This window comes from Apium graveolens, chromosome 2 (assembly GCF_009905375.1).
Source record: "Apium graveolens cultivar Ventura chromosome 2, ASM990537v1, whole genome shotgun sequence".
Taxonomy (NCBI): Eukaryota; Viridiplantae; Streptophyta; class Magnoliopsida; order Apiales; family Apiaceae; genus Apium; species Apium graveolens.
Genome location: NC_133648.1, coordinates 84,114,050 through 84,137,110, shown reverse-complemented (window position 1 = coordinate 84,137,110; position 23,061 = coordinate 84,114,050). Strand labels below are relative to the sequence as shown.

Below are 23,061 nucleotides of genomic sequence, written 5' to 3'. Positions count from 1 at the left end.
GGTCAATTGATCAGAATTGGGATATTGGTGCCTAAAATTAAGGAAAATATATTTATTATGAGGGAAGAAGGCGTGCCCTACATATATGAGGAGGCGCGCCCTTATGCGTACGAGAAGAATAATGCTGAAGTCTTACATAATCAAGGTGCGCCCTCATTAGTGAAGGAGGCGCGCCCTGTTGATATATGAGAAAAGGAATTCAACTGATTTTTAAAGCTATCCCCTGAGGTATTAGGGTGCGCCCTAAGTAAAGAGGATAATTTTAGAAGTCTTGTTAGCTTGGTTACTTGGACGGGTTCTTTGGAGGATTCAAGAAGAAAATGAGATTATTTTTACTAACCTATTTGATGCAGATACTCTATTGAAGAACTCCTTCCTGTAATGCAACCTCAGGAAGGCGGTGTCCGTGGTCAGAGACCTCTAAGGGTATGCCTGGATGGAAGGCTTCCTCCTGTAGTCAATGAGTGTCCTCATTGGGGATGCGGGGTGAATTCTGGTATGTGTTTTGGGAGCCCGGTCTCTATAGTCAACGGGTGTTGGTAGACTTCGGAGTATCCTGCACTTTGCACCCAAAAGCTTGGGATCACTTGTCATGCAATCTGGTTTAGGCTCCTTATTTGGGGGACAAGGATGCTTCCAACATTTGGGGTGAACCACGGCTATACCTGCGTCCACGGATTAGAGAAACAGCTGGCAGCGGAGGGATAACGTTAGCCAGGGAGATGCCTTGTCCGTGAAGTTTCTAAGCCGCGGACGAGTCTTGGGCCTTTGTGCTTGGGCCTCATCGGCGGACATCCTAAAACTAGTAGAAGACGGTTTCTAATAGATTTTCTACTGGGTCTCGGGACAAGAGATCTAAACCCATTAGGTTTCTTGTTACCCAAGAAGCTTGATTCCCTATAAATAGTGATACATAGGCAAATTGTAAGGGATAAGAAATGAGAGCGCAAATGAGCCGCCACTAATCCTAAGTAATCTCACAGCCACAATAATCATTCTCACCAAACACTGTTCATAAAATTCGACGAGTACTATTCACATTTTTCAACGAAGAACAACCGTCGTGAATCTTGTTTCCGATTACGAACCTCAAACTTTGTTGCTACCAAATTTTTCATGTCAACATTAACTATAGATTTTTGAAACGTTAACGCCACACTGTACAGCTGCAAGTGCGCAAGTGTAAAATTTTCACAAATCAGATGTCAATTATAGTTTCAATGTAGCTTTTACGATGTATGCGCTTGTGAATTGTGATCGTAATTTTAAGTATAAAGAATTCATGCATACAATGACGAAGGATGCACATTTTCTCTTCTTTGCTAGAGGCTAAAATGACTTGAACAATCATATTACCGCACTTGTCTTGAAATAGTGCGTGTAGTACAGGTGCTTAAAGTGCTTTAAGCTTATAAATTTAGTTATTATTGTTGATATCTCCCAAAACATCTTCCTTGTGTTCATGTTAGATACTGGTATATGAATGATTTGCTGTAAAGTGTCTCCTTGTTTATCTCAACCTGCAACCAATATAATTTGAATGTGCAAGTCAACCTCGGAAGCCATAGATGAATGGAGAATAAAGTAACACGTCCTAAACACCTGAAACCACTGGAAACCGAGAGAAGGCCGAAGAAGGCTAGAAAACCGCAAAACACATGCGGTCCAATGGAACATAGCGACAAGTTCCTTCTAGTTTAATTTTTCTATTATTATAGCTAAATTCTGAAAGTTTTGCTTGTTACGAAGCCTACCTGCTTTTAGCTAGATCACTGATTCAGACCATGCATCAAGTCGCGATAATCAAGTGTGTACTTGTAATGTGTTAATTATGAATTCAAACTGTATACTGGAGGGGAAACTTGTGCACAAGATAATAATTTTACTTCTATAGCTGATCCATAGGCGAGTGAAAAACTAAAATTTGTCTGTCCTGTCCTATATACTACTACTACTTTATACTGCCAAATTAACATGGTCAAATATTGGTAGAAACTAGCAAGTTCAGATTTCTATAAAAGTTCCAATATTGTACTTCCTTTGATTAAATTAACTGGCCTCAACAGGGGGCAGCTTGAGTTTCATCTGCAGTTATCACAGGGTAAATAAGTTAAGTACAACATTAATGTCAGCAGTGACCTCATGAGCAACTCTTTAATCCCTTAAGCCAACAAGCATTCCTAGATATATTCTACAGGACCACAGGCATCAGAGTATCGATATTTGTTCAGGTGTATGGCATAGAGATGGTCCACCAACGCTACACTTATTATCTTACTGACTTAATTCTAATTGGTGCATGATTCTTGATTAACTTCCTTAATCAGTAGTTCCCCACCATCTGCATGATAATCTCGTATTATAATCCTAGTAGTTACCGTAATTATTATATATAGATAGTTTTACATTGCAAAGGAATCATGATCCAACCGACCTACACTAACTGCCTTGCTGTTAATCATCTTTGAGATTTAGTTCAAGTTCCTTTGTTTTGTTCTTCGAAAAAGGCTTTAGTAGGCAAATACTCTTGTTAGAAGAAGAAATCTCTGGTAATCCAGACAGCACACATAAATCTCCTCTGTGCTGTCCATTTGTCCATTCTGTGTTACCATATATTAACCATATCGATTGCAATATTCCATAGGCACAATTATAACATGCAGGTAATTAGCTAGCTTTTTTAATATATCTTGTGCTTACAATTATAACATGCGTGCAATTAGCTATTTCAAAACTCTTTTTTGTGTTCAAACTCAGATGTAACCTTAGCCCTTAGGTGATCTGCAACAACCAGATAACTTAGAAACTCAATAACTTATAAGAGGTTTCTCTAATTTATAAGTAGAAATTTGTTTTTGCAAGTTTATCTATGTTATACGCTAGGAAAAAACAATCAAAAAGACCTGGAGACAGTGATAACAGTTCATATAATTTTTTTTCCACAAGTTTACACTCTTATTAAATTGTACAAAACCTTTCAAATACAAAGACCGATACCTCAATACATAACCCATTGCCTCTATAAGTTTTAGACACATGTACACACACGCAACATGGCGCTGGTCCACAGCAATTCTACAATTACATGTGGAAATATAGTAGAATCATTTCATCTGCTATTACTGATTAGTATCGTACGGAAGGCATATTACTGCCAACCTGGTTGCTGTGAAAGACATACACATAACTGATGATAAGCTGTACTTGTCTATATATATACAGATTTTCAAGTGGCTCCTCAATGTAGTAGAACCGCAAAGAGAAAGACTTACTTCAACTCCAACTATCAAGAAGAAAAACTGCATTGGTAAGACATACATTTTCCCACTTCATAAATTACTGCACAATTTTCCACTAACAAAATAAATTGTTTGTTTCATTGGTCTTTGTCCAGTTCAATCCGGAGTTGTTCCACATAATTATTTTAGGAGCAAACAAAGCCAGAAGACTGTAGGTTTCAGGATAATCAGTTCTTGCAAGAACTTAGACATTTACAAAGAAACTAGCTTCTACAGCACGCTCAATCTAAAGAGAATTCATACCATGAAGATAAAGAGAGAAAATATTGCTAGAGGACTAGGCATTAGTTTCAACAAAGGGGTAGATTCTGCAGCAGCTCACGTCCGAAATACCAAGGTTTTGCCTGTCTCTGATTCTGCAATTGTATTATCATCCGGTCAATACTGTAAAAACTACGAAAAAAGTGCTCAGAATGCTAAGGCTGACAAAACAAAGGCATCATCTAAAGTGAAGGAGATTTTGAGATGGGTTGCGGCTGCAAAAACTGAAATGAAAGGGAAATGTACAAGTTGCAAGGTACGACAAGTTAAAATTATTACGAAATCCATTTTTTTCCTTAGTTCTAAGTTTTAAGGTCTAGGATCTTCTTTCATAAGTTCCAATCTTGTTTCAGGTTTTGCATTTTCGAAACAAGGCAACACTAAAAGCAATTCCAGATGATGATATAAATAATGAGTCTCCGAAGATTAGTTTTAGGTGGGATGTGGAGAATTGTTCAAACATATCTTCCTCTGTTTACTCTGCTTTTTCAGTGTCTTCTTCCACTAGGAATGCTGACCAAGATAGTAAACCAGGAAGCTGGATCACAACAGATTCTGAATGTAAGTACTCTGCTCTCTAGTTCAATAATTCATGTCTCAACTATTTTTAATCTATAAACACATTATAGAATATTACATGCATGTTATGTACCTTTCACATCTGTATAGTATGTATTAAGTTTATGCTACTACTATTTACTCATAGTACATGTATTATTTTCATGTTTTGTGACAGATGTGGTGCTGGAGCTATAAAGATTAGATCTTGATGAAGGCCTCAATCTGTATAATGCAGCAAGTGTTAATTTAGCCAATTTATTAAAGCTATTGGTGTTTTGTAATTTGTACACTTGTCCATTGTTGTTTATGAAAGCCAGCCATGAAAATCATGTGCATTTTTCTATAAAGTTCATGGGCAATCCAATTATGTTATAAATCCAATTATGTTATAATATAGTCCCTCCATCCCCTTTCAGTTATTATATATTGACATAAAAATATATGACAAAAAATTAATTTTATAACTTGTTTTCATATACCCCTAATTATTGTATTAAATATTCCCTAATTATTGTATTAAATATTGAGTTAGATGTGTGTATTAGTTATGAAATCAAACATTGTAAATAGAAATATAGAGGTAAAAATGGAAAATTTTGTTAAAAAGTGCATTGAAATAAAAATACGACAACTATACAGGGACAACTAAAAAGGAGTACTGACTAATGATGAAGTTACATATTTAAATATTAAAAAGGTCAGTAATCTAATAGATAACCTCTTTCCTAATATGTAGAAAACTATATCAAAATCATTATTTACTAAATGTAACTATCTAAATTTGTCCAACTTGGATGGAAAAATGTTCAAAGTTGAAAGTAAAGAATTTTGTGGGTTGAATGACATGTAAGGACTATAGATAATATTTTGATTAGTTATCAATTTAATCCTTTATTAATATGCGTTAACGGAGAAATTTGGTTAACATTTCACAGTCGAAATCAAAATCTGCAGCGGTAATCAGTGATCGAAGAAATTACCGGAGTGCACTTTTCGGAAAATGATATCAATCAATTTTTAAAACAATATACAACAAGTTGTTAATTTGGTTAACAACAACTTATGATTAAAGACAACCAGACCTCCTCCAAACAGGAGGGATACAAACACAACAATGTACTTAATCCGTGTGATGGCTCCGTGTGATGGCTGATACCAGCAAATGCATTATGCCTTTTGTACTCAAATAAATTTAATAATCTTATGTCATAAAGTAATAATGATATTACTCTCATTATTCAATTATTAGCCCTAAATCTACATGATTCCTTCTTCTTGAAGTTATAGTATTACTTGTTATAATGAAAACAAGAAAGATTATAATAAACATAAAAAAACACAAATAGGTAGAAGAGAAATTTTTTATTAATCTTGAGAATACAGATTACAGCATACACTTAGATTTAAATTTTGCCCTGGAGAGTTTATATAATACTCTCTAGAAGATTATAGAAAAACTCAGAAAATAGACCCAAAACATATAATTCTAACATATAACATAAGATATCGTAAAAGCATATTCTCTCACAAAAATAGATATACCATATGCACCATAATAATGTCATATATACCAGGAAAAAACTCTTTTACCTTAGATTTTGCCCTAAATGGGCAATCAACAACTCCTAACATTTAGCAAACCCAAACAACGTTGAAACTTGCAATGTAGAATCGGCTTGGTAAGCATATCAGATGGGTTATCAGTAGTACCCATTTTGCTCACCTTAATTCTCCTCTCACTTTTCAGAAAATGATATCTTAGATCTATGTGCTTAGTCCGCTCATGATGGACCTGATCCTTGGCTAAACAGATTGCACTGAGATTGTCACAATATAATGTAACCTGATCATGATGTAGACCCAAATCACTAACAAAATCTTTCAACCAGATTCATTCTTTTATGGTTTTTGTCAATGTCATGTACTCTGCATCTGTGGTAGACAAATACAACGTAAGTTGCAGAGGAGCTTTCCAACTAACAATTGAACCACCCAGAGTGAAAGCATAACCAATCATAAATATTCTCTTATTAACATCTCCGACATAATCAGAACATGAAAACCCTGTCACCAAACCCTCTGTATCATCTTCATAAATGGGATCAACATTAGACGTACCTTTTAAGTACCGAAAAACCCTATTCACGGCTTGCCAATACTCCTTATCTGGATCACCCATAAACCTACTAATAACACTGACAGACTGTGCAAGATCGGGTCTAATGCATACCATTGCATATATCAAGCTTCCTACTGCACCGGTATAGGGAACTCGAGACATGTACTCCTTCTCCTCAGCAGACTTAGGTGCATAAGCGACGAAATGGGCTTTTCTGTAGACATGACAAACCTTGACAAAATCTTCTGAATGTATCCCTTTTGTGATAAGAATAGTCTTCTTTTGCTTATATCCCTATAAATCACTATTCCAAGAACTTTTCGAGCCGCACCCAAAATCTTTCATTTCAAACTCAACACTAAGAAGACCCTTTAACTTTTGAATATCAGACTTGTTCTCTGCAGCTATCAACATATCATCTACATACAAGACCGGATAGATCAAAGAACCATTTGTTGTCTTACTATAATAAACACATCAATCATACAGACTCCTGGTGCAGCCAATACCTATAATATAGTTGTCGGATTTCTTATATCATTGTCTCGGAGACTATTTTAGTCCATACAAAGACTTCAATAACTTGCTAACATAGTCTTCCGTACCAGGAACCTGAAAATCATCTAGTTGAGTGATGTATATCTCCTCTAACATTATACCTCCGAAGTCCGAGCATTTGGGCATTTGGGTCAATTACTAATTTAAAGCATAATCTCTAATATTACTGATTTATTTTACTTATAAGATCAATGCATCAAAACAAGTACATAATTTAGCTGGAAGATAGAGCTTCATATATGCGAGATTCAAGAACAAAGAGTATCAATTATAGCAAAGATTATAATAAGTACCATATATTATGACATTGCTAGATATGAATTCTTATTCGGTTATATGTCATTGCTATATCAAACTCTTGACTATGTTACCTAGTATGTTATTTGTGGAGCTTGCTAAGTATGAATTTTTATTCTGGAATATGACATTGTTATCTCACCCTCTCAACTTCAACGGTACATTATGGCGTTTATTAATTTTCTCACAATGTTTCTTATTCCATTAAATTGAATTATAGCTTAGCACAAACATTGCGAAGACCGTTGGTCAGAAAAGGAATTCCTAAATACATGCAACTGTTAATCTTGAAGGCTGGAGTTGGGCGTACCAGATTATACAAAAGGAACCAAGTAGCCCAAAATTGTATGAATCATTTCAAATGAATGCAAGCTTATTTATAGCCAAATACAAATTATGTTATATGACAACTAATTGTAATTGTGTATCTTTCCAAACAATAAAACCAAAATCCCAATGAAACAGCAAAACCTAAATTCTAATAATCATTAAATCACAATAAATAAAAATAGATAGCTAGCAAAGTGTAAATATATACAAACTTACCAAACGGAGCAGGAGTACAAAATCTAAACTTATCGATTAAAATCATCTTAATTTAATGAGTGAATTACATTAAACTTACATAAAATGGCAAGCGGACTTGAAGAAGAAGTGATTAGATGGCAGGAATATAACATAATACTACAATGCTATTGTGTTTATCGAATCTCAATCCATGGTGTTCGTCAGTTTTATGTATAATTTAATTCAAGAAGCTCTCGTGTGTTTGATCGTAAATTGTAATGTGTCAATGTGAATTGGGTCGGCGGGTCGGGTATATATACGCGTTACTATGCAGATTGCAGCATAATCGGAGGGTATTTAGGACATTCCCAGTGACATTATATTTTAGGCTAAAAGACTTTAAAAATAGAGTATTCTATTTCTAATTATTTTTTCAATCCCCATATATGCATCAGAAGTGCATATCTTGCATTATTATTAATTTTACTATTTTCAATTTTTACCTACTCAAATCAAGGAAAACCCGTGATGCACGTTATGAAAATCTCAAGATACTCTGGTCTATATTTAGGATCAATTATTCTGATTATATGCTTATCGGGTGCAGTGTTACAGATTTCGGAAATCGAAATTATTCGGTTGAGGTACTGATTTACGATTTATCGGACGATTTTTAAAAATTCGGTTAATTTATCGGCGATTTATCGGGAATCGGTCAAATCGGATCAATATTTTTGACCGATTTTTGAGCGATTTATCGGCGATTTTTGAAAAATCGGCTGATTTCTATAACAGAGATTGGGTGTGCTATTTAGCATTATAGCCTTGATATTTTAGTTCTTTAGCAAATAAATAAAGGAAACTATTATTTCAGGAGTTTTTTTATTTATGAAAAAATGTATAAAATTATCAAATTATCCTTATCTTAATTTTTTCAAGAATAAATGCAGGGTTATATTTGCTCGAAATAAAAAAAAATGGATATTTCCTGAAGTCGGGTTATAAGAAAATCATGTATTGTAAAACGTATTATTTTGTGAATTATGTTCTACAAATATCATTATTTTATTCAAAATCTTGACAATCATACATGTACTGCATGTAGAACATTACAAAATATTTTATTATACAAAATATGTTTATTTCTAGAACATCTATTTAAATTGCAGAATATATAAATTATACTTATTAAACTTAAATGATCTTCAACAATTTTAATAAATTAGTAATATCCGTAAAACATACTTCATAAAATAATATATTTGATAGTATTCTCATTGTAGAATAACACGTTTCCTAGAAAAATATGGTCTTCGTATAACTTTCTCTATATTTTCCTGAGTAAATAAATAATTTAATAAATATAAGAAAATATTAATATCTGATCCTACAAATTGAGGTTTTACCAGCAGTAGCAAAATCTAGGGTTTTAGGGAATTGGTGTCTCATTCTTCATCTCTCACAGTCTATTATACACACAAATTTACTCGCTCGACCTCTTTCCATGGATAGATACAGAAAAGTGCAGAACCCTAAGGCTGAGACCGCTATTAATGAGAATGAGATCAGAATCACTGCTAAAGGCTTGGTTCGTAACTACATCACCTACGCCACTTCTCTGCTTCAGGTACTAATCGCTCCCCTTATTCTTCGATTCTCACTTTATTTTGCTTTTAATTATGATTATGTTTGCTTAATTGTGTTGATTTTCCGGTTTTTATGATTTCGCGATAGTAGTAGATTATATTTGGTTACTGCAATGTCCGTTTGTTGTTTGATTTCGAGATGATACCTATTTATGTGGTTAATTCTAGGTAGGGTGTAAACATGACTGCTTGTTGAGTTTCTCGAGATGTTTCGAGTTGCTTCTTATAGCATATATTTGTGGTTTAGTTAAAGAGATTGATACTGAAGAAATTAGTTAGGATTGTTGTTCTTCTGGTCATGCTTGATGAGTTGCGGCTGTAGTACATCAAGGAATCGTTTATGCACTCTAAATTTAGAAATTAGTATGTGCCTTTACTTTTGCAAAGTCATTGATTGTTTCAACTAGCTTTTTGTAGGTTTTTTATCTTTTAGGCCATAATCAAATATTAATTTCCTTAGGCATCTAGGTAGGACATGTGCGGAGATGAAACGTTATTGTGCTTATTTTTCTGTTTTTCTATGAATCAGTGAATTGTCAGGCCAATATTTAATTTTGGCATTAAGTCACTGTAACCATAAAAATTATTGGAGTATCTAACTATCAATTGGGGAACAATATAAAGAGTTCATTTGGTTTAAACTAATTTGGAATAAATATCTATAGGATTTAGAGTTATTGTATAGATAGTTGGTTATCTATGCATCTCGCATATGTTGCTTTTCCATGATACATCTATTCATTGTCATTATTACATGCTGTTTACCAAACTCTAGTTTGTAGTTTTCTTGTTTAAGTGTAAGTAATAGTATGTCATTATTTGAAGCCAGTATTGGTAAATTCTTATAAGAGTAACTTCGGCCGGAGTTTCTTTGCGCAAGTACATAGGTGAAATTTTGTTACTTAACTTGATAATTGCTTAAATGTATTGGTCATTCGGTGACTGGTTGACTCTAGTTTCATACTCTACTATTCTGATTGTGGTACTCATACAGTTCGATGGAAATTAACCTTAATCTTGTTGCTTGATGTTTTATTTTAGTTTAATACGTTTTCTTTGCAATAAGTGTAATACATCAATAAGTCATGCTTGAAGTTTTCACACATCAGTATCATCCATTATATCCTAGGCAATAGTTCAGTATCTGTGGTGACTTAGTAGACTGTTAATATTATAGTTCATATGTTATATAATAGAACATTATCCTTAATGGCTTAGACATATAAATGATTATTTTAACTAGTTATATCAACTTGCCGATGTGGTAGTACCTTATGTGTTACGACATAATCGAATGTAATCAGCTTATGCTACTAGGTAATAAATAAATGGAAATGAAATATTAGTGTCTTCGTCTTTTTGTCATTCTGTAATGTATCATACAGTCTATATTTTGTTATACTTATTTTTATTTTAACTCGATTAAATTGTTAGGCCAATATTACTTTTGACACCTTAAGTTAAAACTTAAAATTAATGAGTTTGTTAGGCTTATGTTTCTTTTTGTCAGTTAAGTACTGGCAACTTTAAACTTATTTGAGTATCAAACTATCTCTTTGGAACAAATAAAAGTTCGTTTGCTTCAACTAATTTAGAAAGGAGGAATTTAACAATTAATTGTTAATATTTAGGAGGGGAATGGAAGTGAAATTGTACTCAAAGCTATGGGACAAGCAATAAACAAGACGGTCTCCATCACAGAGATTATTAAGGTTGGTTCGTTTTACACTCAGAGTAAAGCTCCCTTTCCCTTAATATTTTAACTTGTTGGCTTATTGCATTTATTTTGGACAGAGACGAATGCCTCAATTGCACCAAGATACTGTCATCAGTTCAGTAAGCATTGTGGATGTATGGGAGCCCATCGAGGAGGGTCTTCTTCCGTGAGTATTTCATCTGATATCAGTTTTAAGACTTATTTATTTAATATAGTAGGTTCTTACCATGTTTGAACCTTAATATCTATTGCAGTGTGGAGACAAGCCGCAATGTCTCAATGATTTCAATCACCTTGTCAACTAAGGAGTTGAACAAGAACTCTCCAGGGTAAATTTGTAACTCTTTTTACTAGCCAATACATGCAGAACTATACAAATTACTGCACTCTCTACTGTGCTTAGAACTAAATAAATGCTTGAAATTTGTCTTAATTTGTAAAGTAGGCATTTTGTTTTAGCGCAATCTAGTTTGTACTATCTTATAAAGTATAAACTTGTCTGTTCACCCTATTTTTGGTTCTTCATTTAGTACTGCTCCTTGAAGTTAATTCCCAGTGATATCATTTGAAGTTGTTGTTTCTTTGTTTTAACCGATTATCTTCTAAATAGGTATCAGTCTCCAGCTAATGCAGAACAAGCGAGGCAACAGCCACAATCAAGGCCACAACAGAATTATCAGCAACAGCAGCGAGGGCCACGAGACAATTATCACCAACAGCAGTCCTCAAGGCCGCAGAACAATTATTTACAACAGCAGTCAAGGCCGCAGAACAATTATCACCAACAGCAGCCCCCAAAGCCACGAAACAATTATCAGCAACAACAGCAATCAAGGACATATAACACTCAGCCACCCCAGCCCATAAGGTCGCAAAACAATTATCAGCAACAGCAGCAATCAAGGACACAGAACAATTATGTGCAGCAGGAACCAAATTTTACTAGACAAGCACGACAAAATTACAATGTTGCTGATGAAGGTGATATTATTAAAACAGAAACCATCTGTTTTGTAAACTCAATTTTTTTGTCAAATTAGTAGTATTAAATTATATTGGATCTGATTAAAATTTTAGATTCATATGGGCGAGGTGGTGGTGGGGCCCGAGGTAGAGGGAGAGGACGAGGGTGGAGTAGAAGTGGATATGGAAGCGATGAAGGAAACTATAGGGGAAACTACCAAGGGAACTACCAAGAGAACTATCAAGGTATGAGGATTATGACATATTTGTCTTGTTCCCCATTTAATATTGAATTTACATGATTTTTATTGATATCTATCTTAGAAACTGGTAACTACCGAAACCGGGGACAAAGGGGTGGCCATGATGGAAGCTACAATCGTGGTTAGTTCACATATCTTGTACTATCTGTGCAATGTTAGTAGCTCATTATATGATGTCTATTTTTTGCCTAATTATTTATATATTCACTAGTGGTGCAGTAACAATAGAAAATATGATTTAACACTGTTAATATTGTATGTTGACAGATTATCAAGATGCTAGAGGCAGGGATGGAGGAAGGGTAAGAGGTGGTTATGGTCGTAATCGCGGGAGAATGGGAAATTATTCAAGGGATGATAGCAATCAGGAGTAGCTGGAAATGGTGCTTTTGATATGTTGGATAGCATGGTGTTTGACAGTTTGAATTTTTGGTTTGCAGTACATTGTTTTTCAAGATTATTTAGCATTTATAGGCATTCAGATTGATTTTTTGATTTAGGTAAGTCTTTAATATGATCTGAGGCATAATTTATTATTCCTAAAAATTGTTGTACCTCTTTTTTATTTTCTAATTTGTCCTTAAAATTTACAATCTTTGTTACTATATGATCTTGTAATTGTATATCTTCTTTATCTATTTTGTATCCTAAATATTCTATCTTATTCTTAAATATTTCAGATTTCTTTTCAGACAGTAATATTCCATGCTGGTTTATTGTTTTTATAAATTGCTCTAAATGTTTTATATGCTCTTCTAGAGTTTCACTATATATTAATATATCGTCTACATATACTATACAGAAATCTTTTAATTTCCTAAAGATTTGGTCCATTCTTCGTTGAAATATTTGTGGCGCATTTTTTAATCCAAAGGGTAATACTATCCATTCATAATGTCCTTGCGGAGCACTAAAGGCTGTTAAAGGCCTTGATTCTTTGGTTAATTTTATTTGCCAAAATCCACTTTTACAATCAAATTTAATAAACCATTTCTTATTTCCTAGTCTATTTATAAGATTTCTTTTGTATGGTAAGAAATATCCATCAAATATAGTTTTCTTATTTAATTCTCTATAGTCTATTACCATACGGGCTTTTCCCCTTTTCTGTTCATTATGTTTTCTTACAAGGAAAGCCGGGCTACTATGTGGACTTTTACTTTCTTGTATTAATTTTAGTTTTAATAATTCATTGATTTGATTATCAAATTCTTTTTGGTCTGAAGGGCTATACCTTATAGGTTTAGATCTTATTATATCATTAGGGTTTAATAATTTTATTTCAGCATATATCTTTTCCTTATCCCATAACCTCATAGGATTTTCTCCGAAGTTGGATTTTAATAAATTATTATATTTTTCAGTTAATTCTTGTAGATTATTATTTCTTTCTATTTTTAGATTGTTTATTCTTATAGTATTTATAGTACTTATTGGCATAATTCTTTTTAATACTATCCACTTATTACACGGAGTTTGTAATGATAGGGTATTTGAAGTTACTATATGTGTTTTAAAATAATCTAAAAAGTTATTTCCTAATAATATAGATTGCTTCATCTTATTCTGATATACAATAGGTAAACTGAATAATGTTTTATTTAGCTTTATTCTCATGTTTTTTGCTATTACATATAATTCCTTCTTTTGTTCATTAAATCCTGATACCCTAGTTCTATGTGCATTAGATTTTTCCCATCTATATGAAGCTAAAACTTCCTTTTTTACTAGACATAGATCTGCTCCACTATCTATAAATATTTTTTGTCTTAGAAATTTATATTTTTTATATTCTACATCTGCTTCTATGTATATTGCTACCATTCCTCCCAATTGCTTTCACTAGATGATTCATAATTTATAAAGTTTATTTCATTATCAGTTTCACTAATATAAAACTCTTCATATTCATACCATTTATTGTCATCTTCTTTAATTTGTTCTATTTCCATTATGAATTGTGATGTATTTATATATTTTACTTTCTTTTCTTTCAGTTTAGGACATTTATTAGCATAATATCCTTTTTCATTACAATTCCAACATTTACATTCACTTATATCTTTCTTTTTAAAAGGTTTTCTTCTAAACTTTCTCTTATTTTTATATCTTCTCCTATTTTCTGGTGTATTTCTAAATTTCCTAAATCTTTTTCTCTTATATCTGTTGTATTTATAAGGATAATTATTTCTATTTTGTTTGCTTCTGTACTTATCATATGATTTTTTCTTATTATACCTCTTCTTATAGTTCCCATAGGGTTTTTTATCTTCACATCCAAATACTAATCTTCTTTCAGTGAATCCACATATTTCTCTTAATCCTAGTTTTTTATCCTTTTAACCTTCTGTTGTACCCTATATTCTTCACATTTTCTCATTAGATATCCTCTTAGTACTCTTATTCTTTCACCCAGAGTGTTCTCACGAGGTTCTAACTTATTATATTCCTTAGTTATCTCAGTATTATAAGGTTCTGGTAAATGATCATAATATTATTGTTGATATATATGTCCTTCTTCGGGTAAGAATCTAGTTTCATAAAAGAATTTAGTAAAACTTATAGTATATTCTGGTAACTTGTTAATTTTACAGCATTTCATGTTATTTAGATTCATTATTATTTCTATTTTTCTTTCTATTAAAACTTGGTCTCTAGCTACTATCCAAGGTTCTCCTAAGAATTCTCTTTTTAATATCATATCAAATATTTGTAACATTGATTTCCAATCCGTTGCATACCTTAGTACTTCAGTTTTTAACTGATATTCTATGGATTCTAATCAATATGCTACCTTTCCAATTAACGTTTTTGAGATCAAGTTATAAGTATATTCTAACTCATCTGTATGAGTATAATTCATTAATGCTATATACATTCCTAAATTCCAATCAGTAATTCTCCTGCTAATTTCTTGTTCTTCATATACATTATCTAAGTCTAAAAAGTATCCATTCAAGTTTACGCCTTGTGACATTGATCCTATAAATTCTTTAAATTCATTATGTTGTCCTATTGGTATGTGTTTTGGTATCGTGTTCCTATATCTTGTTATAACTTCCATATTATGGTCGGTTACTTCTTCTTCTGGGTAGTTATCCATCTCCTCATTTTTTATTCCTTCAGTTTCTATATCAGTATAATTATTTTTATCTTCTTGGTCACTATTCGATTCTTGTTTTATTACTGCATTTACATTTTTCATTCTTTCTAAAGCTTCTATTATATTTTTATTTTCTATTTCCATTTCAGAATTTTCCTCATAACTACTGTTATATTCTTCTATTATATTCACCGTTTTTCCTAAATTATCTTGTTCCAATTCACTAGTACTTGTATTATTATTTGTAGATACAGTACTAGAAACTTCACTTGTATCTTTTTTTTTTCCTTTTAACTTATTTAATTGCATTTTCAATATTTCTATTTCTTTTTTATTTTCTTCTGTTTTTTCATTTAATTCCTTTTTTGTTTGTCTTAAATCTCTTTTTACATCTTTTAGTTCCTTTTTAGTTTCTTTATATTTATTTTTATATTTTTTATATTTTTCTAACCATTCTTCATTAGTATTTAATCGTAATTTTTTATTCTCCATCCTTATTTCTTCTATTTCTTCCTTTTGTTGTTCTAATTTTGACTTTAAATATTCTATCACAGTTGTATCAATCTTAAACTCAGCTTTGCTTTCACTAGTTGTTTCCTTTTTTAATGGTTCATACTTATATTTTTCTCTTTCTAAAATTTCTTTTCCATGATTCTTTAAAAATGTTATCACGTTATATTCTTTTTGTTCTTTAGTTTCCATTAGAACTTTCCTTTTTTACTAAGTTGTCCCAAATTATCTAATACCTTTCCTATTGGTTCAGATATATTAGGTTTCATTTTACTTATATCTATCATCATTGGCTCATTAACTCTTCTCCATGCATTTATGGCTTTTAGTTCTGGCTTATTTGTAATTTCTTTTTCTGGTATAATTTTTTGTTTTCCTTCTTCTAATTTTATTAACTTGTCTAGTATCATTTTTAAAGTAGGTATTTCAGAATTATTCCATAAGCTTGTTAACTCTTCTCTTATTATTTGTCTCAAATTTTCTTGATTATCTTGTTTTTCTACCAATCTCATTATTGCATTTAGTTTTTCCTTAACTATTATTTCTTCCCATAAATTTTTTATAAATTCTGAGTCTGACATTTTATTATTTGTTGATTCGCTTCTTCCAACCATTTCCAACATCTATCCAATATTTACTAGTATTTTTACTCTGTTCTTCTAATTTCTTAATATCATTTTCTAACTTTGTTTGTCTTTCCTTATATTCTAAATATTTTATTTGTGAATCTATTTCGCTTTCTAACATACTCTGTATTTTCTTTAACTTTTCTTTCTTATTCCTTAATTTTTCTTGTATATTCATAGTTTTTCTATAAATCTTTCTTTTCCTTGATCTAGTATCTTTATTCCATTATTATTAATTTTATAATTTATCATTTTTAAGAAGTCGCTTCCTAATAATAATTCACTCGAACTATCATATTCTATTACTCCTATATTTATATTATATTCCAAGTCTAATATTTTAAACTTTAAATTAGTACATTTAGTAATAAATATTTCTCTATCATTTTCTGCATATCTGTAAGTCTGAGGTTCTATCCACTTACAATTTTCTTCATTTACCTTGCTTATATGAATAAAACTTTTGGTAGCTCCTGTATTAATTTCTGCTATACAGTCTCTTGTTATTGTTTCGTCAAATATTATTATTTTTATTTTCAAACTATCAGTATCTATTTTTATTAAATCTATCTTTCTACTCGTCATACTCATTGATCTAATTAATCTTATAGGATTTTGTTCTTTTCTAAAACTTAATCTAGATCCTTCTAATATTGGTTTAATTCTTTGCCTTGGAATCATTTGTCTATTACTAAAATCTATTGTAATTTCTTCTGAGATTGTTATTTGAGATTCTTCTTTATGTTCAATTTTTTCTAATATATCATTATATAACTTTGGTACTATTATTCCTAATTCCGTTTGTTTCTTTACGTGATGGTTTCCAGTCATAGCATAAACCATTTTGGTTTCTATACTAATAATTTTACTTCCTTTTTGCATTTTTATTCCATCTAACTTATAGTATAATGTTAAAGATCTTTCTTTATTTTCATCCCTTAGTGATATACTGAAATCGGGTTGTATTATAAATTTTAATTTCTGATATATCAAGTTTCCTTTTATTACTGCTATTAATAAATCTTGTATATTTCCTATTATTCTATCATCCAATACATATATCTGTATAGGAGTATCGATATTTGTGAAAATATGCTTTTATTGTAAATTCTATTGCTCCAAAATATATGTTTTTTAGTTTATTTGCTTCCTTTTGTTTTAATTTGGATAATTCTCTTTTTATTAATCCATCTGTTATTAAATTTATTCTTGTTTTTCCATTTATTGTATCTATATCTATTACATTCTCATGTTTTTGGGCTATATACCTAACTTCCTTATTTCTTTCAAAATATGATGTCTTGAATATCTTTTTTATTGTTAATTCTTCTGTTTCACTTTGAATTTGATTATATATATCTGGTTTAAAACTTAGGGTTTGTGATGTTCCTCCTTCGTATTCATCCATTTGATAATACATATCTTGTTTTTCACTTATTTCTTCTAATGACATTTTATCCATCTATATTTTATCCAGTTATATTATTTGTTAAAATTATTCTTTTAAGTCCTTATATTCTTAGTTTATCATTTCTAAATGTTATTATCATATTTCCAAGTTGTTGGTAAATTCTCATAATTTCTTCGTTATTCTCTCTTGTCCATGTTATTTTATTTTTTCTTTCTAGTAATTTTTCCAGATCTATTTCTAATTTTTCTTGATTTTTTATTAATTGCTTTAGTTTTCTATTATTTCTAGTTATTGCATTTGGATCTGTCCAATTCATTTTTTAATTTTTTGTTTTAAATCGTCTATTAATCTATATTGTTCAGTTAATACTTCTTTTAAGTCTTTTATTTCGATTTCTAAATTAGTTTCTTTAATAAATTTTTCTCGTTTTAATAAAAGTTTTTCTTCCTCTAGTTTCCTAATTTTTTCATTTCTTTCTTCCAACATTGTTTGTAATATAGCTATAATATCTAATTTTTCATTTATTATTTGCATGCTTATCTTACAACTTTCAATATGTTGATTTATTAGTCTATTATATGTTGGTTCTTTATCAGCTATATACTGAATTGATCGTATCCTTAAATCTTCCATAAGTCAGATTAATTGTCTGTATAAAATTTTCTTACACATCTGTCGTGTTACTTTGTTTCTACTATAAATAAAATTAATAGAGTTGCTATTATTTTAGATTTATATCTTTTATTCCTTTCTCTATTTATTCTTGTCGGAGGTCTCATTTTGCTACAGTGTTTTACTGTTCATTTCCCGCCTATTACTAGCTCTGATACCAATTTCTGGGGGTTATTATTATGGATCGTTTATATATCTACACAACCCTAAAGAGGGAAGGCGAGGGAAGGTGCATGCATTTTCGTATTAATTAATATGGTTATTTTTTGCATGTAGTAAGCAATAGACAAAATCAAATTCATTATTCTAAATGAAATCATCTCTATAACCTCAACATAATTATACATCATAATCTCAGAAAACATTATTTTATAATGCTATCATACACAATCAGATTTAAATCAGAATTTTTTACCTCTTACAATAGCTTTCTGGTCACCGGAAGTCTCAACTCACCTTTGCCCTATTATCCATAACGCTCTCCAAGCTCCTTTGGATATTCTTTGGCTGGATGCAGGAGTCCTCACACGGTCTCTTCCATATCGCTATTCTTCAAGATATTATTTTTCTGAACCAATTCTGATTGTATATAATACTTATAAAATAATCTGTTTCTATTATTATGATATATTCCTAGTAGAGTTTATAGAGAGTGAAGAAGTTTTAGCCAGACATATTCAGAGAGAGAGAGAATTGAACTTCAGAAATTTTTCAGATATCTCCTTTCCATTTCATGTATGGACTTATTTATAGTAGTCTTTCTATATGGTTACAGATTACCGGGATAACCGGTTTCTTTTACATAATTACTAATAATTCAGGAATCTTTTCTTTTCTTTGTCTGCCATTTCTTCTTTTTGTCGTCTCTTCATATTTTCTTCATCTTTATCTTTTGTGTCTGCCATGATATCTTGCAGGATCTGACATCTTTTTCCAGGGAATCTGCTTTTTCTTTTCTTCTTTCTCCATCTTTGTCTGCCATGATATTTTTGGAATCTCCTGGTAATATAACTTTTTGGTTTTCACCATTCAATTTGCAGTGTTCTGGTGCATTACACCATTTTTGTATTATGCAAAGGGATCAGAATTCATCCCTTTGTCATCATCTTTTAGACTGATAATAGGTCTCTTTCGAGGACCTGTTATTCTTTGATAATATTCAGTAGTATGTTTTGCATGATTATATTTCAGGTTTTCTATTTTATCAAGCATTATCGCTAATGCCATAGTTCCTGAATTTTGTATAATATTATCATAATATAAGGTTATTATACTTTCGGTGAAACCTCCACCATGGCTTTCAGAAATAATTATAGCTTTCCGAGCTCGTAGTATATCTTGTATTTTGGACCTGAGGGTAGCTAGTCCAATGGCTCGTTTTTCACATAACCATTCCTGGAATTTGTTAATATCACAGGGATTTGGCAATTTCAAGCTTTTGGTTTCTCCCACAATATCTGCCATATTCCTTCCCAATTTAAATAGTTGACATATTATTATGGGTTTTCCAACTAGATCGGTTGATGCATCAAAAACTTGTATTCCATATGAGCCTGCTCCCATTTCCCGTATCATAGCTTCCACGGATTTGACAATTATACTTGGTAGCTTTGATATACAATACATGGTTTCATTTGTTAAGATCTTGTCAACAAAACCATGTATAAACAGGTTATACACTATGTCAGGTTTTGCATTTTCACAACAAATATATCTGGGATATTTTGTAGATTTTGTCAGTCTGCAAACATCAGGGTTAGATTTATAATCATAATATTTCATCATTTGCTCATATGTTTTCACTATCTCAGGTGAGTGTTTCAGTCTATCACTCATTGATAAATTTGACAGAATAGTTGATATGTTGGTTGAAGGTGATGGCATGGTTACAAGCTTTGATGAAAATGTTATAGGTTTTATTGTAGGGATTGCAACTGAAGCTTGTAGAGTTGTTTTGTCTTTTATAGCTTCCATAATTTGTTTCAGAAAATGTTGGTTCTCCTGAACCAGGGTTTCTATCTCCTTTTGGAGTTTGGTGATTTTCTCATTATTGGTTGAGATATGAGAAGTGACATCAGTGATATATTTCTCAAAATTTTCCATATCCTGCTAAGAGCAACAAACAATTAAATTTTCCCTTTACAAAAACAAAATGCATGACATTCAATGGCATTTAATTTTCTAATAATTGATATTAATAATTCATCAATATACCTTCTATTAGGAGTGAAATAATAACCAATGTGTTTTTCTATTTCTAGAAATCCTTTGTATGCTTCTTCTAGTTTTTCTGTATTATTTTCATCTAATCCTTCGAGAGCAAAATTTTTTATAAATTCTACAGCTTCTGAAGTAGTAGTCCATATTATTAAAGATCCCGATATGATTTTCCATGGTTGAGCTTGTCTTCTTGTATATTCTATTTTCATTGTTTATTTTCTCTGCTAAGATAGTCAGCTAACACATTTTTTGTTCCTGATATATTTTTTATTACAAAATCATAACAACAGAAAAAAGATTGCCATTTTCTTCTTTTATTTAATTCTGGTAATAATTCTATTTTATTAGTAATAAAGGCTTTTACTTGAGTATTATCTGTTCTTACTACAAATTTAACAGGTAATAAATGATAATGAAACTTTTTAATCCCATATTTTACAGCTAATAGTTCTTTTTCATTTATGTGGTAGTTTGATTCATTAGGTTTCCAAGTTCCTCCTGCATATCCACATATATGTGTATTTTCTTTATCTATGTCATCCTTCTCATATGCTATTAGGACTGCTCCCCATCCTATATCACTAGCATCAGTATATTCTATGGGTATTCTATGTTTTGGTAAATCTTTCACCCAATTTCTGGGGGTTATTATTATGGATCGTTTATATATCTACACAACCCTAAAGAGGGAAGGCGAGGGAAGGTGCATGCATTTTCGTATTAATTAATATGGTTATTTTTTGCATGTAGTAAGTAATAGACAAAATCAAATTCATTATTTTAAATGAAATCATCTCTAAAACTGCCAAGTGTATGCAGGTCACTATTATTCCCTTTGCCATTGTATCTATTCCGTGATCATATATCATTCTGTAAAACATCTCCAGATTTGACATCCATTTGCAAATCCAATCATCTCCAGTTCTACTGGAGAAAACTAGTAAATCCTTGAATCTCCGATCACCGTAAAGGAATTGCCAAGTTCCAAGTATAAAAAAAAGATTTAATTACATTTTGCAACCTCTACCTTTCATTGAATAATAAAACTATATACTTACTTTTAAAAATACAGTTTGCAACCCCTAACTTTAGACATCAAATACAATATGTATCCCTTTAACGATTTTGTTAAAAATATTTATATTGTTGATGGTAAAATTGAAATTCAGCAAAATATTTAAATTATAATTTTAATTTTTTTAAATTAAACTAAAATTTAGAATTTCAAATTATAAAAATAATATTAATGTCAATTATTTTATTACTCAGTATAATTTTTAAAATTCTAAAATATAGATATATTTAGAAACTTTATGATTATATATATATAAACGTATATTTTGCTTAATAAATATATTTTAAGTATTTAGCATTATAATTAAATTAGAGTATTACTAATAGAAAATAGCTATAATTTTTTTCATGTAAAAAATTTATTAAAATAAATATTTTAATTAATTTGAAATTTTAGTTATTAATATTAACATCTCAATTTCAATTTTATAACCGCAAGGGATGTATGTTTTAGTTGATATTGAAAGTTAAGGGTTGCAAACTGTATTTTGCAAAGTAGATATACTGTTTTGATCTTAAATGAAAGGTTTAGGGTTGCAAAGTGCAATTAACTCAAAAAAAAATAATAAATTTTTGTATAATGTGCAAACTTGTGAGGTGTAGCATCCCCAAAAGAACTCTTCAATGTTCCAAATTATCGGTGCAGGTCGTCTGTTTAATTATAGATAATAAACCAAACCGGATATTCTCCTGAAATAGTGGTTCAGCTGGTTTTCTGCTTTATTGTTTCTTTACGAAGTGAGGCGTGAGGAGTGAAGGGTGTTGAACTTTTTTCAGGGTTGTTAAACTTAAACCACCGACAGGAGTATAAAAACAACACGAAGCCAAAATAAACAAAACTAGTAGGCCTTGCCCGCTACGCACGATTTACTAATAATTTTTGTTTAATAAATTTGTTTCTTAAAAGTATATATTCAATCAATAAAGAATATATGGCCCAAAAAATGAAGTTACGTGATAAAATTTATGAATTTGGATTTGAGGTAAGAGAAAATAGTGAGAGAAATAAAAGATGAAAATTTTGCTTTTGCTTTTGCTTTGATTGGCCTAATAATGTTAAAATTTTGTAGGTAGTATTTGATGAACTTTTTTATTAATATAATTGTAACCGGAAATGATTTTGTTACACAAAATGTTTGTGTAATTATAAAATTCATATATATATAAATATCTGTAAATTGAATTTGAATTGTAGAAAAATCGTTGTCAATGAATATGAATAAAAATTAAAAAAATATATATATATATTTGTAA

General features: G+C 30.9%; 2 protein-coding genes and 1 long non-coding RNA gene across 3 annotated transcripts; 2 read left to right on the top strand and 1 right to left on the bottom strand.

The window, feature by feature from the left end:
* Window positions 1-3,230: 3,230 nt before the first annotated feature.
* Window positions 3,231-4,846, top strand: LOC141707599 (uncharacterized). The gene is made up of 4 exons (XM_074510839.1): window positions 3,231-3,307; window positions 3,395-3,816; window positions 3,914-4,121; window positions 4,297-4,846. The coding sequence occupies exons 2-4, from the start codon at window positions 3,544-3,546 to the stop codon at window positions 4,314-4,316; spliced, it is 501 nt and encodes a 166-aa protein (XP_074366940.1). The 5' UTR covers window positions 3,231-3,307; window positions 3,395-3,543; the 3' UTR covers window positions 4,317-4,846.
* A 622-nt stretch (window positions 4,847-5,468) lies between these two features.
* Window positions 5,469-7,876, bottom strand: LOC141707600 (uncharacterized). Its single transcript, XR_012569098.1, has 2 exons — window positions 7,721-7,876; window positions 5,469-6,852 (listed from the first exon to the last, which is right to left on the bottom strand). It is a non-coding gene; the product is annotated as an uncharacterized LOC141707600 (long non-coding RNA).
* A 1,121-nt stretch (window positions 7,877-8,997) lies between these two features.
* On the top strand, window positions 8,998-12,870 carry LOC141706002 (uncharacterized). Its single transcript, XM_074508851.1, has 8 exons — window positions 8,998-9,229; window positions 10,880-10,960; window positions 11,043-11,131; window positions 11,220-11,294; window positions 11,576-11,946; window positions 12,043-12,174; window positions 12,253-12,312; window positions 12,459-12,870. The coding sequence occupies exons 1-8, from the start codon at window positions 9,107-9,109 to the stop codon at window positions 12,563-12,565; spliced, it is 1,038 nt and encodes a 345-aa protein (XP_074364952.1). The 5' UTR covers window positions 8,998-9,106; the 3' UTR covers window positions 12,566-12,870.
* The last annotated feature ends 10,191 nt before the right edge of the window (window positions 12,871-23,061 follow it).

Bases quoted from the DNA above. Each gene is read 5' to 3' on its own strand.
- LOC141707599 (XM_074510839.1), top strand. From the start codon at position 3,544: ATGAAGATAAAGAGAGAAAATATTGCTAGAGGACTAGGCATTAGTTTC. The intron at 3,817-3,913 runs GTACGACAAGTT...ATCTTGTTTCAG, and splicing joins GGAAATGTACAAGTTGCAAG to GTTTTGCATTTTCGAAACAA. The intron at 4,122-4,296 runs GTAAGTACTCTG...GTTTTGTGACAG, and splicing joins GATCACAACAGATTCTGAAT to ATGTGGTGCTGGAGCTATAA.
- LOC141706002 (XM_074508851.1), top strand. From the start codon at position 9,107: ATGGATAGATACAGAAAAGTGCAGAACCCTAAGGCTGAGACCGCTATT. The intron at 9,230-10,879 runs GTACTAATCGCT...GTTAATATTTAG, and splicing joins ACGCCACTTCTCTGCTTCAG to GAGGGGAATGGAAGTGAAAT. The intron at 12,313-12,458 runs GTTAGTTCACAT...GTATGTTGACAG, and splicing joins TGATGGAAGCTACAATCGTG to ATTATCAAGATGCTAGAGGC.